Source organism: Rattus norvegicus, chromosome 6, assembly GCF_021556685.1.
Source record: "Rattus norvegicus strain SHRSP/BbbUtx chromosome 6, alternate assembly SHRSP_T2T, whole genome shotgun sequence".
NCBI lineage: Eukaryota > Metazoa > Chordata > Mammalia > Rodentia > Muridae > Rattus > Rattus norvegicus.
In genome coordinates this window covers 37,802,385-37,825,501 of record NC_141539.1, presented here as the reverse complement: position 1 = coordinate 37,825,501, position 23,117 = coordinate 37,802,385, and the positions used below count along the sequence as shown (strand labels likewise).

Below are 23,117 nucleotides of genomic sequence, written 5' to 3'. Positions count from 1 at the left end.
TAAGCATGGGAGAAGAGCGTCACCCGCTAAGCAGGCTGGAACCTGCAGCCCCCGATGTGTCAACAGGCATAATGGTCCTTCTTGCTCTGCACCACCAAGGACATGCCAGGTGTCGGGGCGGACCTGTACCCTGAGACTGAAGGGAGACATCGAGCTGCACCATAATCTGGGGGCTCCTTGTGGTGTTCTATGCCTTTCCAACTTGCCAGTCTTTTACTGACAATTTTCCCTCGATGTGCAGACAATACTTGTAAGCCTGACACACGAGACTGTTTGCTAGTGAAAGGTTGAGAATTGCCCAATAAGCAAACAGAACAAAAACAAATCCTGAAATTCAGAGTCAGCAGAATCCTCCTGACTTCTATGTGGATGCTATGCACATAGAGGGCTGAACAGGTGCAAAGTCGGAAGTCCTGCCCTGGGGCCTGGGCAAGCATAGAGAGACTGCTGCTATTTGGTACCAAGCCAGAACACAGGCCAGTTAGGCTCCCATTCCAAAAACCAGACAGAGTAGGACATGACCAGACCAAAAAGAAACTCAAGTACACCAAAGTGTCTGCTGTCCAAATGGACACGTACCATTTATTGCAATTATATGAATGGCCCCAGCCTGAGACTTGGACACTGTCTCACAAGCCCTCAGTTGAGTGCTGTCTCAGATCTGACCCCACCCCACCCCACATCACATCCAGCCGTACGATCTGGCAGCAAATTCTGGGATGAAACACAGGGCACAGATCTTTTGTCTAGCCGCGCCACTGAGCAGCCTAGCCAGCAGCTGGAACATCGCTGAGCTAAGTAAGCAAGGAGTCCTCAGAAGTGTCCCAGCAACCATGAGGGATGAAGGCTGTCCCAGGTATCTGCTCTGCAAAGCAAGCTTAGCTGTAGTGACCCCAGGTCAAGATGTGCTAGAGTCCCGATTACTTAAACCATCTAGAAGAACAGACGTCAGGTCCTGCAGAACCTTGGCTGAACCTACCAACTTCCAAAAGAAGTTTAGCCAAAAGAAAAACAAAACAAAACAACAAACCAGCGGAACCCTGGATCCAGGATCCTACCCCTCAGAGGACTGGAGGCACGTAGCCTTGAGCCAAGCTTCTCTGAGCTACCCGGGTTTGGGCAGAGGCTGGCTACGTCTGTACCACCAGCCCAGAGAATAAGAAGCAGAAACAGTAGAGTTCATAGGACTCCTTTATATTAAAGTTTATTACATCTGCAAAATCTACTGTACAGAACCCATTGGATTAAGTAGCGTTTTGCCAAAAGCAAAAGACTCTCACTCTTTGGGAAACATTTCTGACTCCAGCCTGGGAACAGGGCCACAGGAGCTGAAGGTGAACTTGGTTCTTGATGGAGGAGCCAGTGCCAGCCATACTCAAGATGTGTCTTGTCAACTTCCAGGAGAAAGGGTGACCAGAGTTAGTACCAAAGGTGGGAGAGTCTTGGACACCCTTGTCACCCCTCCTCCCAAACTATACAGTCTCCTCCCCTCCATCCCTAGACTAATCTAGGAGGAAGTTCTCACACAGGCTCTTCCAATGTCACAAAGGCCATGGCCCTGAGTCTATGCACACAGGCATGACTGGTCAAGAGGTGGCTACTCCATGGCATCCTGGGCTAGCCAGCCTACTTATGGGCCACCAAAAATGGGGCACCAAACAGATAGTCCATACCCTGTTGCACGCATGAGCGACAAACTCAGAGACAACACACAAACTAAGCCTACGTTTTGGTGTCCGGATTTGGTTCTTCTAGGTTAAAAACAAAAACGAAAATGAAAAGTCTTATTTAACCCCGATGCGGTCTCCCGAATGTAGATTAGGGAAGCGAGGTGGGGACACCAGTCAACTGACTTGCCTTACCCCAGAAGTAAGGTCTGCTGGGGCTCTAAAACAGAAAAATTAGAGGAAACATGTGCAAAACCAAGTTGTCTAAAGTAGACCTCCCCACAATGAGAAGTGAATTCCAAGGAGCCCTGGACTCCTTCCCTACCACAGCACAGCCAACCCTAATGGTCTCTATGGGTAAGTGCTATGGCGTGTCTGTTGAAGCCCCTCTCCTGTCCTCAGGATCCTCCAGTCACAATAGGCCATCTAGGTCCAAAGCAGTTGGGTTCCCTTTCTGTCCAGAGCTGAGTCTCCTCCCATTTGGAGAAGCCAAGTCAGAAGAGTGGACAACAGGCGTGGCTGTGGTAGAAAGACAAAATGCAAGAAACCCTCTGCACCCAAGCTTCTAGCAGAAGTCAGAGGAGAAGGAATTCCCAGCACACCCTGAGACCGCTCGGGCAGAAGGGTCTGGGTGCAGAGGAGACGGCACAGCGGTAGGGAGGCCAGGGCTTGAAGTTTTTCACAGAAGAGGCAAATGGGAGCCTAGTGAGTGGCAGGGGTTGTGGGGGGAGAACTATTTCCCCATCAGGCGTAGAACTCTTCCTGCTTGGTGGGTTTCTGGTAGGCACCGCCATTGGCTTGTTTGGGCTCCTCCAAGGAGTAACTGCCTTCGTCCTTCTTCTTCATCCGGTATAGCATGAAAGCCACCAGGCACACAGCAAAGATGAGGCCCACCAGGCCTCCAGCAATGACACCTAGGGAGTGGACAGAGGCAGGCTTGGATCGGTAGCTATACGGGGTCAGTGACAGTCTCTCCCCAGATGGACAGCACAGGAGGTAGTCTGGATTAGAGTCAACCCTCCTCCTTCCCCAGCCCAAGGCTAAAGATGCTGCACCCCAGCAACCCAGGCTACCTCAGAGCCACAACCTGTCTCCTCCTACCCATTTGAAAGAAGACTCACCTCCCAGCACTTCCTTCCTGTCCAAAAGGCCCTGAGAAGCACCTGTGGCTCCTTCATCCACTGGGGACTGATTCCGAAGGTCAGGCTCGACGCCAGCCACAGCTGTGTTCTCCCCAGATGTTTCAAAGGTGAAGTCCTACAGAAGGGCAGGTTGGGATCAGGTCAAGGCTGGAACAACGGCCACAGTAGCAAACTGTAGCACTGCCCTCCCTGCTGAGATTTCCCCTGCCACCTCATCAGGCATAACCAACCTATGCCAGCATCTGTTATGAAACGTAATCACACTTGGGACCCCGGCCAGCCAAGGCACAGATACTACCTCTAAGGCACAAAGCGCGCATCCTTGTACACAAATTCCCATGATGGTCTGAGACAGAAAATTCACGCCGGTGTAAGTTTAGGTGGCTCTTGAATACTAAGGAGCTGCCCACCTACTGATCTTGTAAATCAGTCTGTTTAGGGCAGGAGGAAGGTAGGACCCTTCAGGGTTACCTGTCATTTCAATGAGGACTATACTGTGCATTACAGGACAAAGGACATTAGGCAGCCAAGTACCAGGCAGTAGTGGCCACCCAGGAAATCCAAAGTCACTCACTTGTTCTCCAGAGCCCTCTCCTGCAGGAAGCTGATTGGTAGTTTCATCCTCCACAACCTCTTTGATGACAGAAGTGCCTCCATCCTCCACACTTGGAGGCTGATGGTCAGGTTGGCCGGGTGCTGTGGGAGCCAAGGTCTCGTGGAGGCCAGGTTGCACATCCCCGTGGGGATGAGACGTGACAGATGCCTGGGCCGTGGTGGCTCTGGCTGCTGTTGAGGCCTGTTGGGTGACTGGGAGCTGTGTGGTCTCCCTAGGCCTGGTGGTGGCCTCCTTCTCCTTGTCCCGAGCAGTGAAGTCAGGCTCTGCTTCCACGTGGGCCACGGGCTCTCCCTCCTCAGGCTTCTCTCCAGCCGGCAGGATAGAGGTGAGGGTGGCCTCGGTATCCCTGCTGGTGGGTTCTGGAGCTGTGGGTGTAGCTGTCAGGAGCCACACATCCTTCCAAGTGGAAGGTGTCTGCCGTGACAAAGTCATATCTGGCAAAGCACCTGCAGGGTCGGAAGTGGGGGTTGGAGAATGTTAGGGTAGCAGAGGTCTCCAGGTGTCAAGCCTGACATCACTATTCATGCCACATGAGGAGGCTGAGGCCTGAGTCCCCAAGGGTGAACTAGCCAAGGCTGGGCTCGATTTGAAAATTAGGCCAGAAAAGATGTTCTTTGCAGCTTCACCTGCCTAGGAGTAGCCTGTTCTCTGAACTGTGAGAAAGATCTCAGGAATCTGGGAAGGGATCCTGCTATGAGAATGGGCCAAGACACCAGAGCTGACAGGAGTGTAGCCCAACACGAACTTCTCTTCTACCCTTTTCCCCAAGGCCTAGGGTCCCAAGAATACACGGCTGCATTTGGCCTATCTTCCAACCCTTTGCCCTAGTCCCCTTCCCACTGCCACCTTGACTTCCCTTCTAAGCTCTCCCCACTCCTCTGGGAGACCCCTCTGGCTAGCTTCCACAACCCCCAGGGAACTGGTATCTAGAGATGGAGGTGAGAGCAAATCTATAGCTAGCAGGCTCTGTGCTTCCTGCAGCTCCCAACAGCCTCTGGGGCAAAGTATTCTCATCTCACAGGTGGAGATACCAAGGCTTGGTGGAGTGGAACTCCTCCAAGGGTTGGCTCAACTGGCTGCCCGTGGCCTGTTGAAGCCACTTCATTTCTCTGAAGGTTTGCCTTAGCGAGTGGCTTGCAGCTAGACACCATTCTTCCCTTTGGCACTGTCCTTCTGACTCCGAGGGCTAAGGATAGCATGGGAAAAGAAGGGGGGGGGGGCTCTTTGAAAGCTAGGTGACTGCCTGCTCACCACTCCAGCCATGATCTATGGCCACCTCAGTGTTCTGGGTCAGTCTTACCTGTGCCTGAGCCAGAGAAGTTGTCTGAGTCGTCCCCAGAGCCATCTTGGTCTTCAGGAGGCACATTTGCGGTGACAATTTGCTGAGAAAAGATAAGAAAGGGGTATGAGATGTGTCTTGGTCAATGCCCAGCGTCCCTGGGTTCCTATCCTAAGTAGTTGAAAAGGCTCATCCAGCCATCCCAGCCACACATGTAGGAAACCACTGCCTGTGGCTCTGGGGTTAGCTCTGAGAAACCCCTGGTCCTCCTCATATCCTCAATGCTGTAACAACAAAGCCTGGTGCCAGGCAGGGGAACAAGTGATGAGGACATTGTCCTAACCCCAGGGTGCCCAACCTGGGAACAGAAGCCATGATCTCTGTAAAAGCCATCGATTGATCCTACTATGAGAATCAGGTCAGTGGGGGCTTTTTTCAGCCCCCTCTACCCAACCCCCCAGCCAAACATTCTATTCATTAAAAGTAAAATCAGTGTCCTGCTGAGCTAGACAATGGGGTGTGACACAAGTCTCAAGTGTGAGAAGCAGAGCCAGGCCTGGGACAGAGGAGTTACCTGTGCTGAAGCAGCTCTGCTCACACAGGGTGGTCCCAGGCCTCATCCCAAGGCCTGTCCCTTTCAGCCACAGGAAGGACTGTATCCTGGCCTTCTTAGTGAAGAAAGGACAGGGTACCCTTTGGGCTAGGGACAGTGGAAGCTAATTCGAAAAGGCTTCTGCATTAAGGAGGCTCCAGTGAATGGGCAGTAGGCCTGGGATGGGTTCTCCTTGGCAACAGCAGCTGCAGGAATGTGGCGGGCCTTGCCTGCTCCAGCTCCAAGGGGCTGCAGGTGGCGGAGTGCAAACACAGTCCCGCAGGACGTGGACAGGAAGTGGAGCACCACCTTCAGCACCCCAGGCAGGCTGGGTCCATGGCTGCTCTCAGCACTGGTTCTAAGAGACCAAGGGTAAAAGGAAGACCTAGGTAAGGGAGTGACAGAGAAGGAAAATATGGGAGCCCTGTCAGCAATGAAAATAACAGAAATAACCCAGCTCTGTACAGACCATCTTACAAGGCCTCTGCACAGACCAGAACAAAGAATGAACTTTAAAAAGAAACAAAGTGTAACAGGAGGAATCATGCCTTTCCAGTCCTACCACTCAGGGGGAGGACATAAAAGATCGCAGTGAATTTGAGGCCAGCTTCATTTACATATGGTTTCTGGGCTAGCCTGAGCTATAGAGATTTTTGTCTCAACAAAACAGAAAAAGTACACAGTTCAGCTGAAGGCTCCTGACCTCTGAGTGGTAAGACCTCACTTAACCAATTGAGTGGCCTTAGGGATGTCACTACACATCTTACAGCCTCAGTTTCCCCACCTATAAAATGGTGCCAGCTCGAACGAACATCTGCACTACTGAATGGCCACAACATTTCTCTACAAGTAAAAAATCGGAAAACAACAACGACAAAAAAAACCCAAAATAAAAACAAATAAAGGGCTGGAGAGATGGCTCAGTGGTTAAGAACACCCGACTGTTCTTCCAGAGGTCATGAGTTCAATTCCCAGCAACCACATGGTGGCTCACAACCATCTGTAAAGAGATCTGATGCCCTCTTCTGGTGTATCTGAAGACAGCTACAGTGTACTTATATATAATAAAATAAATCTTTAAAAAAAAAAACAAAAAAAAAAAAAAAAAAAAAACAAATAAAAAAAACCCATACAGCCTGCTGATAGGTAATGAGTGTCTGTGCCCCTTGTTCTAAGTAATGAGTGAGAGCTGCTCATCTTGTGATGGGGGGAGGGGGGGGGGAGGTTCACAGGTCAGGAGAGTGGCAGACCAGCGTAGGTTGGAGACCAAATTTCAAGAGAAAAGGAGGCAGGGAGGAGCCAGCTCACCGGGAGCCCCTACAGTACATTCAGGGTGGCCTAGCTGAAGCTCACCATGGCCCAGGATGCTTCACCCAGGGACCCAGACTCTATTGGCCTCCGTCAGTGGAGTCAGGATGGCTGACGGACCCACGGAAGAAAGCTGCAGTTGCATAAACTCTGTCCCTTATCGGGTCAGTTTCACACTTCGAGCAGCCGCAAGGCCGGAAGTACCACTGAACTTCCTTTAGAAGTAAGAACAAAAGCAAAAGCAAGCTCTTCCCTCCTGCGACTAAGGTTTTGAGCCTAGACAGGCCCATCTGCAAGGACAGTTGGTTTCACTGTGGCTTCACTCCAGAGAGAGCAGCCACAACTCATCACGGCCCAGACCCAGTGGACCGGTGGTTCTCGCCCTTCCTGATGCCGTGATTTAATACAGTGCCTCGTGCTGCGGTGACTTTTTTGCTATTTCAGAGTTGTAATTTTTGCTACTGTTATGAATCATAATGTAAATATCTAATATGCGGCCCCACCCCCACGCAAAGGGGTCGCGACCCACAGGTTGAGAACTACTGCGGTAGACACTCGCAGTTCCCTGGGGCCCATCCACAGAGCAGTCAGATGGCATCCCTTTATTACACATCAGCCCACATCCTGTATATACTGCCCCAGATGGTACTCCAGATTCCTGTGGTAGCCTTCTCTGTGGCTGCCTCCTTCAGTGATAGAGTAGAGCACCCACCCACCACACAAGGAGTTCATAGCTTCCTCCTCATTCTAGGTCTCAACTCCATTCTCTCCTAACCCACTGACTCCCTCCGTGGGAAGGAAAGCTGGAGATGGGGTAGAGGTCCCAGATCCAACTAAACTAGCCCAAGTCACACAAGTGCAGATCTTGGCCAACATGGGGTAGCCAAGGCTGCAAAGATATACTGAAGTCCAGGCAAGAACACGGCGGCTAGCGTCTCTTCCTTCCACAGAGAAGCCCCGAAAGTCAGAAATTCCCCAAAAGGGAGGGCTTCTCTAAAAGCTAGAGAAAACTGGGTCTTCACAGGGAAACAATTTGTTCCCCTGGGTTTGCTCAAGCTTATCCCTTTGTGATCTTGTTTACGCAATAAGCTTCTAGAATAAATCTCGGCTGAAACCAGTAAACCAGGTCCAGGGCAGGGAAAGGGGGGAGCCCCTCTAACCCCTGCTGAGGAAAGAGAAGCAGCTCCCTGAGTGTCCCACCCACCTCCATCCGCAGCTGGGACCTTTCATGATGGCGTCACAGGTGAGGAGAGAGGAAGAGACTTCAGTCACACAAGAGAAGAAATGGGGGAAGAAAATAACTCCCTCTGAACCATGGCTCCACAGGTCCCAGCCGAAGGAGTGTCTGATGTAACGGTCAGGTACCATTTAGAACTCTGTGTGTTCCTACGAGCCCTCTCAGGATCTCTTCTGACCCGGGTCCTTCCAAGATCGTGTGGCCATGGCTTAGAGATGCCTAGGGATAAGAAAAATCCCATCGAGACACCTACCTCCTGCCACTCGGGGAAGTATAGGTAAGCCAGTCTTACCTTTCACCTCTGCAGGCCTTCAGAAAAGCACCTGCCCGCCAAACTAATCAAGGATAGAGAGCAAAGCTGGCTCAGTAGGTAAAGGTGCTTGCCACAGCGGGATCTTGAGATGCAAAGTTTGATCCTGGGGCTCAAGTGAAGCAGTGAAAAGATTCCTATAAGATGCCTGACCTCCTCACGAGTCTGCTGTGGTACACGTACAACACACGGATACAGATATGTATGTACGTACATGTACACACACACACACATGTATATATATATAATATATAATGTATATATATTATATGTATATATAACCTCATGGTAATAAAGATTTCCATGGTTTGTGCCATCAAACCTGGGGCTACTTAGCTCCCTCCTACTGAAGCACAGAACATGGAAACTGACTGACTTGAAAACCCAAAGTTAGAGGCTTGATTTATCTAGAAGGATCATGGAGGTAGATATAAGGGGAGTGGACACACGGCAAAAGAAAAAAACCAGTCGACACATCTGCTTTGGGCATCCCTGGAGCTGGAGAGAATTCTCACCGCTCACTTTGGTTCCTACACCTGCCATGCAGCTCCTCAGGTCCTGCTGAGGTTAGCATCTCCAATAGGTAAGGAACAGCACTTCCAGGGTGAAGGACCTACCCGAGGCCATCAGCCAACAAGTGCCCCCTCACGCACGCTGTAGTACATCCTTTCTTCCCCATTCCCCAGGCCTAAGGACCACCTCCCCTGGCTGAGCGCATCTGTTTCAAGGGAAAATGGCCTCGGTGTCTTTACCCCAGCTTCAGCACCAAGAACAAGATGAGTGCTTAGCCCTGCCTAGCAGGCCAGCTGGGTACCAGCACACACTTGGAAGGTATAGAGGAAGCAGCATGGGTCAGGACATGATACAGGAGAGAGTTCACCTATACTTGCAGGCCATTGCCAAAGAACGAGTTTGGAGCTGTGGGCAGAGGGAGGGCTGGGATGCTTAAAGGCAGCCTGAAGCCACTTCCTGCCAGCACCCACAACCACACTGACTGGAAGGAAGGCTACCCTCTGTGGTAGTCACTGCAATCTGACGGGCCCCACATCCTGGCTGCCTGAGGCTGAGGCTGGTCTGTACCCCAGCACCTCGTCATGACATCCTGAGTATGGAGACACATCAGCTGTGTCACAAAAAAAAAAAAAATCATGGTACCAAGGGGCTGTCTCTAAGGGGTTCCGAGATTACTAGCTTTTTGGAGAGAATCCCCACTGCTCCATACCCTGGGAGTTGGCAGCCACTGGGTACAGAGACCTGTGGCTTCCAGTCAGCACCCTGGGACATTATCACGTACAGCCCTCCAGAAGCTTAACTGACTCCAAGGGGCTGTCGACTTTTCATTTTCAGGGTAAAACATCTACCTCCAAGCCTGACAACCTGAATCTGATCCCCAGGACCCACATGTAGGAGAGAACTGACTTCCTGAAGTTATCCTCTGACCTCCACGAGCCTGTCCACGCACACAGACACGAATACTCACACATACAGAACAACTTGCCATGAAAGAAAAAAAACTTAAGCTCACAGAATTTTGATATTAAATGGATCCCTTCGCTTCAAAACATCTGGACTCATCACCTGGAAACCTGGGGGGTATGAGCTAGGTTAAAAATTAGCCTGGTGTTGACCCTAACAAAAACCACAGCATGTACGTACCCAGTGCCCCATTCCAGGGCTTCCAGGAGACGTCTCAGAGACTGGGGTATGAACGGACCACTCACAAGTCTCTAATTTGGGCAGTGCTGGGAAAGAGGTAAAACTGTGGGTTGTCTGAAGCTGCCTGGTACCATAACAGAAGCCCCAGCTTCTGTGGGTGGGAGCCGAGTCATTGAATCAACAAGTCCCATTAGTCACAACATCCAGTGACAAAGAGCTGCTGTTATCAAAGGAGGTGGGTCACAGCCATTCCCAGGCAGCCTGGACCCCAGCTAGTCAGTCCCCCACACACACCTGTTCCGGGAGCCCAGGCTTCAGTCACACGGTCTCTGTCCACTCAGCATGCTACACCAGGAAGTGCAGGGATACATCCCCACCCCCACAGTCACGCCGGGATAAACACCCACCGCTCTTCTCCAACCAAGACTCCATTCCACAGCAAATACCCAGGGGCTTTCAAGCAGGTCCACAGTATGCAAGAGATCTACCCCTATCCCAGTGTCTTGGTCAGACCTGTGGATCTAAGGACTACGGGCTACTGCTCTCACCCTGAGAATCCACAGCTCTGGGGTACTAAGAGCTCTGAGCTACAGCACTCACCTCCCTCTGTACAACTGGCCACATGACCTGAGCATGACATCCAAACTGCCACCTGCATCCAGGGACCCCAAGAACTATCACAATGTCAAACGACACTTCCCCCTCAGGGGCCGCTGTACTTTGAAAGTAGTTACCTGAGGAGGAAAAGCTCCACTCAGAGGAGCCTTTCCCTGCAATGGTTAGGAACTCCGGAAGGCAAGGCCTCTACTCCTGTTCCCTGACTGAATCCAGTGTTCAAAGTCAAAAGAAGCAAAAGAGCTCTGTAAGCTAGCGCCAGTAGCAAAGCATCCTGGGAAGGCTCTAGATCATTCTTTACTTCTAATGCCTTCACTCTTAGCAGACAAATACTATGGTACCAGGAGGGCCTGCTTCACCAAGGAGAGGAGGGAACATTCAATCTTCCAAAGGCCCTCGAAGCCACCAAGAAAAGCAAGAACCTCCTTCCTGCCAGAGCCCACCAGGAACAACCTTATTTTCCCAAGTAGCTGGCTTCCCAGCCTACACACTAGCTGCCCCATGTGTAACCTGACTGACGTCAGTGGGAAGATACTGGCTCTACTGAGCTACCCCAAGGGCTCCAAAGGCAGGCCTCCGGGGCAGCTGTCCTACTAGGTCTCCAGGAGGGCAGGGCGGACAGGAGAGAATGCGGCTATCCTGGTAGCTCTCAACTCGTATCCTGTGTCCTACAGCCTAGGGGTCTTGACTGCTCTCATTCCCACAGTCACCTTTTCTTCCAGTCCTAGCTGAAATGCTGGGTGGATTTTTCCAGAAGCTTCTCCAACAAGGCTCTCTGGGGCAGTCCGAGACCTAACTCAACTACCTCTACACTGGGTGTCTGGGCAGCTCCCTCTTTGTCTCTGTACCCCTAGTGCTGGAGGGGAATGAAGTGACCTGAGTGGATAATTCTTTTATGGTGCTCACAGTGTGTGCTGATAGGTGACCAGAGATTCATGCTGGGGTGATGCCTCGCTTTTCTCCCAGGGAGCTGAGAAACTGTAAGGAGGCCTCAGGACCCAGAAACCCCTTCCTATAAGCCACCTCCAGAAGGGAGGGCCCCCATTGGTGCCTTCAGGCAACACCCAAATTTCCGGCTGACAGGCACCGTGATTTATCAACTTTCTCTCTCTCCACCAAGAATCAAGCTGGGACCTGCAGAGAAGTGACTGGTGACCCAGCAGGCAATGAATAAGAGGCCCAGCCCAGGGTGGGGCCAAGGTGAGGACAACACAGGTAAAGAGAACTGTTAGCTGCCTAGCTGGGGAGCACAGGACCCAAAAAACACCTCCAAGGCCCAGACCCTGGTAGCACTTCCACTGAGACAGTCAATTTCCCAAAGTCCCCCGGGAGACACAGATCACCCACATCCCCCACCTCAGCCATCCCTCCTGCTGCTCCACGGTCCCTGTATGTCTTGGGGATTCTTGGAAACGGGCTAAGTGTTAAGACAGTATCTTTTCTAGGTTTTAATAACTGTTTTGTTTGGTTGGTTTTTTGTTTGTTTGTTTGTTTTTTGGGTTTTTTTTTTTTTTTTGTCAGTATTCCCTGTTAGTTTAACACCAGATGGCCAACCAAAGTCAATGCCACAACCATGTTGGCCAGCGCCAGCAAATTTGCCTGTACCATTCCTCCAATCTCCATACCCACTACAGGTCAGTGTCCCATGAGTACCCAAATGCCCACACCTCCTGATGGGGCTGGCATCTGCCCTGCAACCCACATGCCAGGACTAGTCTCTGAGCAGGCTCAGCTGAGAGCTGGGTGTGGAACTGGAGCTGGAAGACCAGTTCCTCAGCAGCTCCCCCCTGCCAGAACCCAGCCAGGACAGGCAGGGCGGGATTTCAGGCAATGTGGAGCAAGGGCACCTGGCCCTGGCCCAGGCCCAGCCTTTTGCTAGGCACTGTTCCTGGAGGGAAACAGATAGGACCCATTCCCCCAGATTTGCCAAGCCAACTCTCTTCAAATCCTTTGGGCCTGACCAGCTGGATGTACCACGGGAAAATGAGAAGACCCAATATAGTGAAAATATATGTCTTATAATCTGGACTACTATACCATAGGACTTTTTACAGAATGATAGCAAGTGGGCTTCCAGGGCCCAGCCCACAGCTTTGTTCTCTGGCTGGGAGCTCTGATTCACCTTTAAGGGACAACCAGATACAGTGGCTGGCAGCAAAGCATTATGGGCCAGAGGACTGCTGGAGATGCCCAGAATCAAGATGTCTCTGGGAAATAGCCTGTGAAGATTTAAGGGACAGCAAGCCATTCTTGCACTGTCCTCCCAACCCCCATCATGCTGACCCCACACTATCCTAAAAAGAAGCGAAGGGTCTCCTAGGTTTCTTCTGGGCATATATCTTGCTGGTCAGAGCCAAGGGACTTGAAGAGAGGTGGCTGACAAGTCTGGGGGATAGATCTTGTCTGGAGCAATATAGAAACCCCACCGTTCTTGCTTCTGGGATATAAACTCCTAGTCTGTCAGTACCCCCCCCCCAAACTGCTACCTAGCTGATTCTAGACTCAGTGGGGCATGGAGCCTGACATGTGTGACACAGAAACTTCTCATGGCCATTCTGTCCCTGAACTGGCTAAATAAAGAATCCCCAAGTTTCACTGAAGCAGAAACTACAGCTTTCAAGACACCTGCACCAGCCAGGGCTCCAGCTGTGAGGCTGGGGACAGGGCTCTAACTCTGATCACCAAATCTCTCTTCTTAGTGTCCCTGTGGTTGTGCAATACCCTTTTGAAAATTAAAGTGCCTGTGGGAGGGGCTAAGGGGTGCTAATCAGTCACATTAGAGCATAAATCTGTTTCCTATGGGGGGAGCGGCTAATTCTGGAACCGGGGCCCTGCAGTTGAGTAGGGGCCACAACAGATGGAAAAAAGATTATAAAGGGACTAGAAAATACAAAGAACAAATTTCTTTAACCTCTGTCAGAATGCGGGTTGACAGTAATACCACCCCCAGGAAATAGACTTAATGTTGTCCTCTTACCCCTTGAACTACAAGATGCCTGTGCATCTTGAAAAGGCACCTAGGTCACTGGGAAGCAAGAACATGCTGGGAGTGGTCCCACAGCAGGGTGGGCTAGCCTGAGGTGTCACTCAGAGGAGGCAGTTTTTGAAAAGGTGAGTGGGTTTCTCAGTTCCTGGGGTGGACACAGCCCACACAGGAACAAAACAGCATAGGCCCTTTCTCTGACATCTCACAGTCTAGATAAACTGGAGGCCTGCACAACTCCACCACAGAGGTGGCTTAAAGGGAAATGGGGGCAGGACCCAGCAGTCTAGTCCTAGAGCCAGTACTGGGTAAGAGAAGCTAAGGACTTGGACCCAGGTTGTAGAGCACTGGAACCATAGAAGTGGCGGGTCTAGACCTTAGGAAATCAGCCATTCCAGCCACTACTTGTTGAGTAATGTGCCAGGTACCGGTCGGAGCACTTTCCCTGTATTGGCTAACTTATCTTCAAAACCACGTTCAGACCATAGGGCCATCTTGCAGATGTAGAAATTGAGGCAAAGGGGACAGTCCCTTGTTTAAGGGCACATGCCCATCAGAGTGGAGAGAGGCCAGTCAGGTGTGCTCTGTCAGACCCCAGCCACCATCACAGCCCAACCCAGAGCCCTCACTCTCCAGAAGAGTAGCCTTTCACTGTCGCTGAGTGGGGGAGGGCAGGGGCTCACACCCACCTTGCACTCTGATCCAGCTATGTTGGTGTCTATAGAAAAACCTGCTTCCTCTCAGGGTAACCCTCAGTCAGAAGGTCCAGGCACAGGCTATGGTGCCCTACAACTGAAACTCTGCTCTCCGAGCCCCCACCCAGGTGGCCCAGGTGTCTAGTTTTCCCTTTTGCCAGCCCAGCCCACACTGCCCAGGCCAGGATCCAGTCTCATACAGAGGCTTCGTGGAGATGAATGTCTGGTCTGCCAGGAAAGGCTTAGACTTCGTGGAAGGCCAAAAGGCATGTTTGTAGACTCTATGACATCAACACTAAGTACTGGGGCAAGACCAGAAGGGCCATTCACATGAAGACTCGGTACCCTCCTACTCAGGCCCATCCACTTCGGGGGCGGGGGGGGGGGGCTGCACACAGTAGGCCATGCTTAGTACTCTTAAGAGACTTGCTCCAGTCAAAGAGAGCCTGAACCACTCCACATACTACTTCATTAGTCTTTTCAAAAGCCCTTCTAGGCAGGATATGAGGAACCCCATTTCACAGGTGAGGAAACAGGCCTAGAACTAAAAGGTTAGGTGCAAAAATTACATAAAAACCGATAGAGCCGGCATGTGGTCCAGGTGGGCCAGATTCTCCGCCATACTTCTCTCTAGCCTAATCTGGGTTTCCATCAGCCAAGATGAACTAGCCAGCTAACATGCTAGGAGCCCCTTACTCAAGCCCTGGAGATTTGAGTTAGCTTGGACTCTCGAAGGTAGGCTGACTCAGACGTCCATGGGAAGATGGGTGGCTAGTACGCCCAGCCTACGTCTCAGGCTCATCGATGGTGTCCTCATGACCATTTCTGGGACTCTACAATCCAGGCCTGCCTTCTCCTGGGGGTGGGAGAACAGAAGGAACACCATGCCCACTCGGAATGCCCTGGATCCCCTTCAGCTATGCCTTTGGAGCATGCAAGGGCAGGGAGGCGGGACAGAACCCAGAGACTACGGCAGCCTACAGACGACAGCCTATAGACCACAGCCTACAGACCGAGCGTAGGGGCCAGAAGCAAGGGCTCCATTCCCTCCCCAACATGCCATTCTAGGAGAGATGTGATCCCAACACTGCACCCTCAGCCCATACCCACACACCCCCTCAGTGTCTGTCCTCTGGGAGAAGCTGGAGTGACATCAACCTCCACAATGGTCTCATAGACTCCACAGACACTCTACCTCTGGGGCCCTGCGAGCCCAAACCCGACCCCCATATCCACTGGAACTCTCTTAAGAGAGGGTAGCTCTGAGGCCTGGGTGTTTCTGCTTATACTTCCTGATGCCCTACCTGTGGGACTTGTCCACGCACTCCCTAATACCCAGGAAGCCTGCAAGTCTAAAGCAGCAAACACGCCTGTTTTGCAGTCTAGGCTCCCGACTGGATTCTATGGTTTTGCAGAATCTGAGGTAAAACCCTCCAGGTGGTTGGGAAGAGACAGGTGGGGGCTGGATCACTAATGCCCTTCACCGTCACTTTCTCTGGTCTGGCTTCATGGGCCTACTCCAAGGATGGGCATTCTCCCTTGGTGCATTTCCTGCACCCCCAGCAGGAACTCTAGGCAGGTTGGCAGCTAAGACAGATTCCTCCTGGGACAGCAGAGACACATGAGACACCCACAAGTCCCCATGACACAGCCAGGACGTGACGAACACCTGAAGTCATGAGCTCCCTTTGCCTCTCAGTCCCCCCCCCCCCGCTTCCCGGCCTGTCTTGTCTCACCGCCCTGCCCTACATCATGCCAGTGGGTGCCAGTGGGTCAAGGTAGGCTGGGCGAGCCTCCAGGGAGGACTCATGGGGCCTGGCATCGTGACTCAGCTGATGAACACAGCGATAAACACGCCCACCTGCCCACTGCCCCAACCTGCCCGGCACTGCTTTCATTCCTGCTGATGAGCGGACCTTGGGGAGGGTGCCAGGATGCCTGGGTGTGGGTGCAGAGAACATCACCTGGCCTCCACCCCCAGCCTGACCTTGCCCAGAGGCCTCATCCAGCCTGGTTCCCACAATGAATGCCAAGGGCACTGATCTGAAAAACTGCCTCACCCCCACCTCCAGAATGGTCTAATTCTGAGACCCTTGGAGCAGTCAGTTCTCCCTGCTTAGTCTCCAGAAGGAATAAAGAGAAACCAAAAGAAGCTTGTGAAGCCCTGCAAGTCACCTTCACCATCCCAGGCCAGCTCAGGACTTCTAGAAACGGAGGCCCCTGAGCAGATTTCACAGGCCCAGAGGATCAACTACTTACCCAGGGCCACAAGAAGTCAGGGACAAAGCTACGACAAAAGAAAGAATAATTTGTGCAGGAGTCTAAGGCCGGGATACAAAGAGCACCAGACCTGTAGTTAGGAAGGGGGAAGTCACCAAGAAAGAAAGGGAGGTAGCGGTTTCCCAGGTTTCCCAGACGCTTCCACTGCTGCAGACGTCAAAGGGAAGTCAGGCAGGGTGAGAAGCCAGCAGGACTGCAGCCCCTGAGCATGCCTGTGTACCTGAGTGCACACACGGTTGCAGGCCTCAGGTGAGTCACTGAGCAGAACTTTTCCCAGGACTGGAGGCCAGAGGAACATATCCTCTCTATATAATTAGGCAGCCCACAAAGTCATAAACAGTAGGAGACGGGAGACCCTTGAGAGGCTCCCAGAGGAGCCACCTCTAGAGGCCTCTGAGTCCCAGAGTCAGCAGGAAAGATACCTGAGCAAATCTCCAAAAGGAGTGCTAGACCGCCACCCTGCCTCAACACCACCACACCCGCCTGTCACTGGTCCAGAGATTTCCTACTGAGCTCTCTCCAAGTCCTGATAAACTTGCCTCTGCTTGTAGGCTCCACCAGACCTCCTGACTCCCCAAACACACAGCTTACAGCAGGATGTCCCGCCTCCAATACCCACCCCTGGTCAGGGTTTCTCCAGCATCAACAAAGGTTAGTAACCTGGGAAGCTCTTGTAGAGCAGACAACAGCATTCCACACAGGCAAAGCTAGTCGTCCCAGAGCTCATTGTGCAGGGACTTCCAGCATCCATCTGGAGCTGAATTGGCACCAAGTTGAGGGTCTCACTCAGAGAGCCTAGTCTTACAGTCTGTACCTGAAGCTACCTGCTTATGTTAAAAGGACAAACAAATGCCTGTGCACTTTGGCAGTTGTCAGGGCATTCCTGTCATACTCAGGACAACAGAAGGTTCTAGAAGGTTCATTCCCACCTAAAACCCAGCCTCTCCTGGAATAGCCAAGAGGAATATGACGCCATGCTGACACTCTGCTCCAGGGCACAAGGTCCTGGAGGTGAAAATACTTTCTACAGACTTCCTGTTCCAATAGCTTCCCTCTGCACACACTAAGGCAGGCTCTCAGGGGGAAATTTTAAAAACCTAACACTTCAAAACCAGATTGAAGGGGGGAAGAAAGGCAATTAGGAAACAGTATATTACGTGTGCGCTTTGGGACTAGAAATAATTTAATGTCCACAATGTCTGCCTAGCACACCCTTCCACTGGAGAGAGCCAGGGGAGAGCACAGCTTAGAAGCCAGGAGTCTTGTATCCCAAGCTACCCACTTGTGGCCTTGAAGCCCACCTCCCAGGGCTTACAAAACTCTACCAACATCTATAGGTATATCCCCCGAGCTCAAGATTAAAGACGGCATAAGCTGGGTACCACACATTGGGGGATAAATGGGGGGTGCAGCAGGCAGGCACTGCCCAAGACAGGTTCCTCAGTAGTCAGTTAATAGTGTGTGAACTTTATGTAGCCCCAGGTGCCCACTGCCCGCTGTCAGGACCCCACTGCTGTCGACTGAGTTCAGCTTTCAACAAGTAGCTCTTACCTGTACCCAAGCAACCACCAGGTACACACAGCCACAGCCCAGGGTGTTGCCCAATACCCAAAGGCACAGTGTAGGCCACAGGCCAGCTAAACAGCTACTCCGTGCAAAATGCTCACAACCAGGAAGGAGTGTCCAAGAAAGATCTGCAAACCCCAGGCAGCCCTTCCCAGGATTCAGCCAGCCCCCATGCACAAGCCTTCTTGGCCGTGGTAGACATTTGACAACTCTACAGTGTATTCACACACATACATAGACGTAAACATACGTGAGCATTGGAGCACACAGGTGAGCATGAGCACACGCAAGCATGCACAAACGTGTGCAGTTGTGTGCGCGCACACGCACTCAAGAGATGAGGCAATGATATAGACCATAAAGGCTTAGGAGGAAAAGCTAAGTAGGTCTGTAGTAAAAGTAACAGGGCCCCCTCCCCCACCGCCAACAGGCAACCCATAAACGTTAACCCTAACTATTATCAACAGCCAGCTTCCATTGCAGAGTACTTTCGCACCATCTCTCATGAAATGAACATGCAAATGAAAGAATGAGGGCAGAAAGAACCGGTGTGGTGATGTCTGTTCTACAGATGGGGACAAGAGTTGGAAGTGAGTCACTTGAGAATACGTAGTAAATCGGTGGCAGGGCTGAGCTTCCGTAGGAGGCTCTGCTCGACCCAGTGCTGCTTCTAACCCGCTGTTTCTACGTAAGGGTGTTAGACTATGTAGAACTCGAACTAAAACTCACACTGAAGAGATGGAGAAAGGACCGAACCCAAGAGTCACAGTCAAGGATTAAGAGTTCAGCTACATACGGTGGCTTGCGTCTGTGATTTCAGTACTTTGGAAGCTGAAACGGGAAAACTGCTAAGAGTTCAAGGACTACAGAGTGAAGATCGGTCTCAAAACAAAAACCAACAGCCTTCAATTATCAGTATAGACAGTGAGCTAGTCTTGTTAGTCCAGGGTAGCTGGAGCCGGTACGTCACCGAGGAGAAGAGACTGCCGAACTGGAACTCAAGCTCGTGTGTGTTTCTTGGAATTGTGTGCATCTGACACTGAGGGCGTTCTCTCGGCTCTTTGCCTGGCCAATTCCTCTTCATCACTCTAGGACCAGAATGGTGGGGTTAGCAGCGCCCTGACACACACACACACACACACACACACACACACACACACACACAGCAGCGGTCTCAACAGAGATTCCTAAGGGACATCAAAGTCACACAGTCTGAGAGCTACTCAAAGGTGAGATCTTTGTGTTTTTAAGAATTGCAACCAATCTGATTTGTTTTTCCAGTCTGATAAAGGAAATAAGTTAGAATTGAACAGAAAAGCTGCCACGCTCGGCCACACCAGTGTCAACTCTGGCTGCCAGAGACTGAGAAGAAAAAGAGAAGCTTAGAATTCAAACCACCAGGCACTGGGACACAGTGCTCTTCGAGTCACCAAGAACTTGGAGACTGCCTGACCTGGTGCCATACAAGGAGGAGGGCCCAGCATCAGGAGGGAATAAATACACCTGGCATCTTATTGTTGAGGATAACGAAAGGAAATAAGGGTTTCAGAATCCTGCTGACTACTTTGTAAAAGTGGGGTACGCTGGCACACACCTTTAGGCCCAGCACGGAAAGTCAGTGGTAGGTGGATCTCTGAATTTGAGGCCAGCCTGGTCTACATACTGAGTTCCAGGACAACCAGGGCTACACAGAGAAACCCTGTCTCAAAACAAAACAAGGATACTTTATAAGGAGTCGATTTTGAACTCACTGAAAAAAAAAAAAAAAAGTCTGGCTACCATGATACATTCTCAAAGGACTTCAGGAATCCAAAATTTTGCTGCAGCAAAGGGGGGAGGGGGAATCTAGAAAGTACTGAAAAAAAGAAAAACCTTTCCCATCATTCTTTCCAGTCCCTTCTCCCCACCAATGTGTGTTAATGAGGTTTTATTGGGGCCCATCAGGAGCCACAGGTAGGTTACAACCAGCTCCACCCTCCCCGGAGAGCCAAAGCCAGCAGTGACATCATCCGAGCCCAGTGCCTCTCCCTCCCTCCCCCCTCCCCCGCCCCCATTCTGCCAGACCTCAGGGGAAGTGTCTATACTAGTTCAAATGATTACGGTAAGGGAGAGGAAAGAAAGGGAACAAATAGCAAGTCACTATTCCAGAGCAAATAACCATTTCTCCTAGTCTATATAGGAGAAACAAAAGACAGGGGACACACACACTGAGGGACACTTTAGACAGACCTGTTTCAGTCTCTGGGGAGAAGTTGCTGGCAGCCTCCGGTCCCAGCAGCCTCCCAGCAGCCTCCCGTTGCCCATTCAAAGACAGGCACCCAAGAGCACCCCCTCTCTCACTGGTCCCCAGGGCTGTTCTGACCTGCTTCCCACAGGAGCTTAAAGAGGGACCAGCTCTCTGGCAATCTGTGGGTATGTGGTGCTCCCATTTAAAGTAAATCCCAGCCGCCTCCATTTTTCAGGAAAAGGGGAAGTTCTGAATAAGTCCTCACTCTTACGCACCCACTTTTCACCAAACATGGATTTTTTTTTTTTTTGGTGGAAGAGATAAAACAAACCAAACTTAATAAAAAAAAATAACAAAACTAACATTTTTGCCTCCAAGTGGGAGTCTGGTCCCAACAGTCAGGAAGTGACCTGGGGGCTCAGCTCAACTTCTTCCTTCAGGAAGCCTTCCATTGAGAGAATTCTACTTCCTACACCTTGTGTCTCCCTAGACGGGTCAACCTCCCAGGCCAGCACACAGGAAATTCCCGGAAACACAGTCCATAAAGAATCGCCACCTCCAGTTTTATTAATGAGTGCTTGAGGGGCCTGGGTCACAGGAATATCTGCCTCTCTAAAGACACCAGGCAAGGGGTTGGGGATTTAGCTCAGTGGTAGAGCGCTTGCCTAGGAAGCGCAAGGCCCTGGGTTCGGTCCCCAGCTCCGGAAAAAAAAGAACCCCCCCCCCCCAAAAAAAAAAGACACCAGGCAAGAGATCACCACACCTTTCCAGATCCTGGCTGGAGAGAAATTCAGTGCTGCATGCATCTGTACTGCCCCAGTGAGGCCTCGTGCTGGGCCTGGAGAATAGAGCCGGAGGTAATGCCAGGCGGGCCAGGGAGGCATGCCAAGTGGCTCCTCTTTCTTCTCCACAGTGGTAACTATGATTCCAGGCATAATCTGAGTCCCACAGAAACCACAACCCTCAAGAACAATTTCTTGAACCTTAAAGCCAGGAGTGCACCAGAGACTCAGTTTGGAATTCATTTCCCTCCCTGATTTGGCGCCCCATGGGCTCCAGAGTGATGGAGAGAGCACAAACCACCTGGCAAGGAGCGAAGGCAATGCCCATTAGCAGTGACTGGGGACGTGTCCAGGTGCCACTTTATTTGTACACGACCTTGGTATCTACCGGCGCTCAACTCTCCTTCCCTGTGCACGTGTCTGCCTTTGCCAGGACTATCGAAGTTAAGCAGACCAGATGTGGCGGTGGGAGACTGCCACTTCCGGAAGGGATAAAGCCTGAGGCTCCGCACCTCGCCTCTGCCTCCCAGGGCTTGGGCAAAGCCGCCAGTGGAAAGGACCCCCGGGACTCGACCGCGGGCGCGGGGGGATAGGGGCGTGGACACCCGGAGGGCAGCGCTGACACCTGGCGGCGACCCAGGACCCGGCCCACGTCAAGGACCGGCGCTGCGGGGCGGTTCCCAGGGAAGGGTTACAGGGGCCGAGAACAAAGCGCCCCCGTTGGGGAAGGCGGGCTAGCGGACGGCGGCTGGGGCGGGAGAGCACCTTCTGGGGTACCCTCGACAAGCTCTTTGTCGGCCAAGTCGCTGATTAGATAGACCGACCCCCGCCAAAGGTGGATGGCTGCATCCTACCCAGAAGCCTCCCCCCCACCACTCGCCAGCTCCACGTTCGTCCCTCTTTCCCCGCGGCCCTACTGGGCGGGCCAAGGGACCCGCCTTCCCTACGCGCGGCTTCAGCACAAAGCCGAGTCGGGGGAGGGGAAGAGCCGTACCGGGGTCCACTCGCGGGGAGGGTCCCCGCGCGGGCCATGCAGAGGAGGCCCTCCGGGGGACAGCACAACTTCAGCGACCCCCAAAGTTGGGTTCTTAGCTCCTTAGCGTGGTGAAGCCAACTTCCCGGAACCTCCCGCTGCCATCTCGGCCGGGCTCACCTGGGACAGCCAGAGAAAAGCCCAAGGTCCCCGCGCCACCCTCTTGTGTCCCAAGAACAGCCTTAATCCCGTCCCTCCGGCAACACCGCACGTCAGCCCCCCTCCCGTTCCCGCGTCGGCTCCGCTGAGCCCAAACTTGCCCGGGTGCAAAGGACCGAGCGCCCGGGCTCTGCGGCGCTGGGTGTGCAGACTGCAGTCTGGTTTGAATTAGGGTCTATGGAAAAGGCATTGTGGCCATGGCCACTGCATCCCTCCGGGACACTGGCGGAGACCAGGCCGCTGAAATGGCCAGCGAGACAGCAACGGGAGAGAGCAACTCCAGGCGCCGCCTAAGGCCGGCGGACTCAGACCCATGTGGAGTCGTTTTACTTAATTGAGAGCGGAGAACCAAGGGAGGTTCCACTCTGCGGGACGCCGGGACCTCGAGCTGTGGGACCCTCGTGGCACCCACGGACCGTGGAGGAACTGGAACAGGAGTCCTCATTTAAGGGCTCACCATCCCTGGATCCGCCAGGCAGCGCGGGAAGAAGTCCCCGCTCCCCTCCCCCTCCACGTGCTGCCGCCTGCATGGCATCGGCGAGTGGCGAGTCCCGGCTTCCCGCCGCCTTCTAGTCCTGCCCCGGGCCACACTCACCGGGAGGGCAGGCTGCAGGCGCAGCGCCAGCGCGCAGAGCCAAAGCCAGAGCGCCGCACGTCTCATGCTGCCCGGACCGGCGGCGGGAGCTCGGCGGGCTATGTGGGTCGGAGTTGCCGGTTGCACGGAGCTCCGGGCAGGCTCTGCTGATTGCTCTGCGCTTCGCTATCCCGGACTCCTGCCCGGCGCGCTGCTGTCCGGAGCAAGGGCTGCAGGTTCCGTCGGCTGGAGTCAGCTCTCGACTGCCAGATTCCTTCCTCAGCGCCAGGCTCTGTCTCCTCTAGCCCGCACCTCTCCCGCCGAGCTCCGCCTTATAATAAACCCACAGGCTCTTTGCTGTTGCAAAACTAACCGCCCACCCCCAACTCCGCGGGC

At 52.6% G+C, this 23,117-nt stretch overlaps 1 protein-coding gene across 12 annotated transcripts; it reads right to left on the bottom strand.

Moving 5' to 3' along the window:
- Window positions 1-553: 553 nt before the first annotated feature.
- Window positions 554-23,016, bottom strand: Sdc1 (syndecan 1). Of its 12 annotated transcripts, none has more exons than XM_087552305.1 (6): window positions 22,249-22,653; window positions 5,279-5,654; window positions 4,726-4,807; window positions 3,384-3,871; window positions 2,789-2,924; window positions 1,189-2,581 (listed from the first exon to the last, which is right to left on the bottom strand). In XM_087552305.1, exons 4-6 carry the CDS (start codon window positions 3,855-3,857, stop codon window positions 2,412-2,414), a joined length of 780 nt encoding a protein of 259 aa, XP_087408431.1. In that variant the 5' UTR covers window positions 3,858-3,871; window positions 4,726-4,807; window positions 5,279-5,654; window positions 22,249-22,653; the 3' UTR covers window positions 1,189-2,411. The 12 variants fall into 12 exon arrangements, with proteins under 12 accessions (NP_037158.1, XP_087408431.1, XP_087408439.1 ...); XM_087552313.1 differs by lacking the exon at window positions 22,249-22,653 and adding an exon at window positions 20,937-21,002; XM_087552310.1 differs by lacking the exon at window positions 22,249-22,653 and adding an exon at window positions 20,537-20,670.
- Between the last annotated feature and the right edge of the window lie 101 nt (window positions 23,017-23,117).

What these genes read in the sequence shown, in the direction of transcription:
- Sdc1 (NM_013026.2), bottom strand. Translation starts at nt 22,808, where the DNA reads ATGAGACGTGCGGCGCTCTGGCTTTGGCTCTGCGCGCTGGCGCTGCGC. An exon ending in GCCTGCAGCCTGCCCTCCCG is followed by an intron (nt 4,808 to 22,742) that starts GTGAGTGTGGCC and finishes ATCTTTTCTCAG; the next exon opens with CAAATTGTCACCGCAAATGT. An exon ending in GAGAGGGCTCTGGAGAACAA is followed by an intron (nt 2,925 to 3,383) that starts GTGAGTGACTTT and finishes GCCCTTCTGTAG; the next exon opens with GACTTCACCTTTGAAACATC.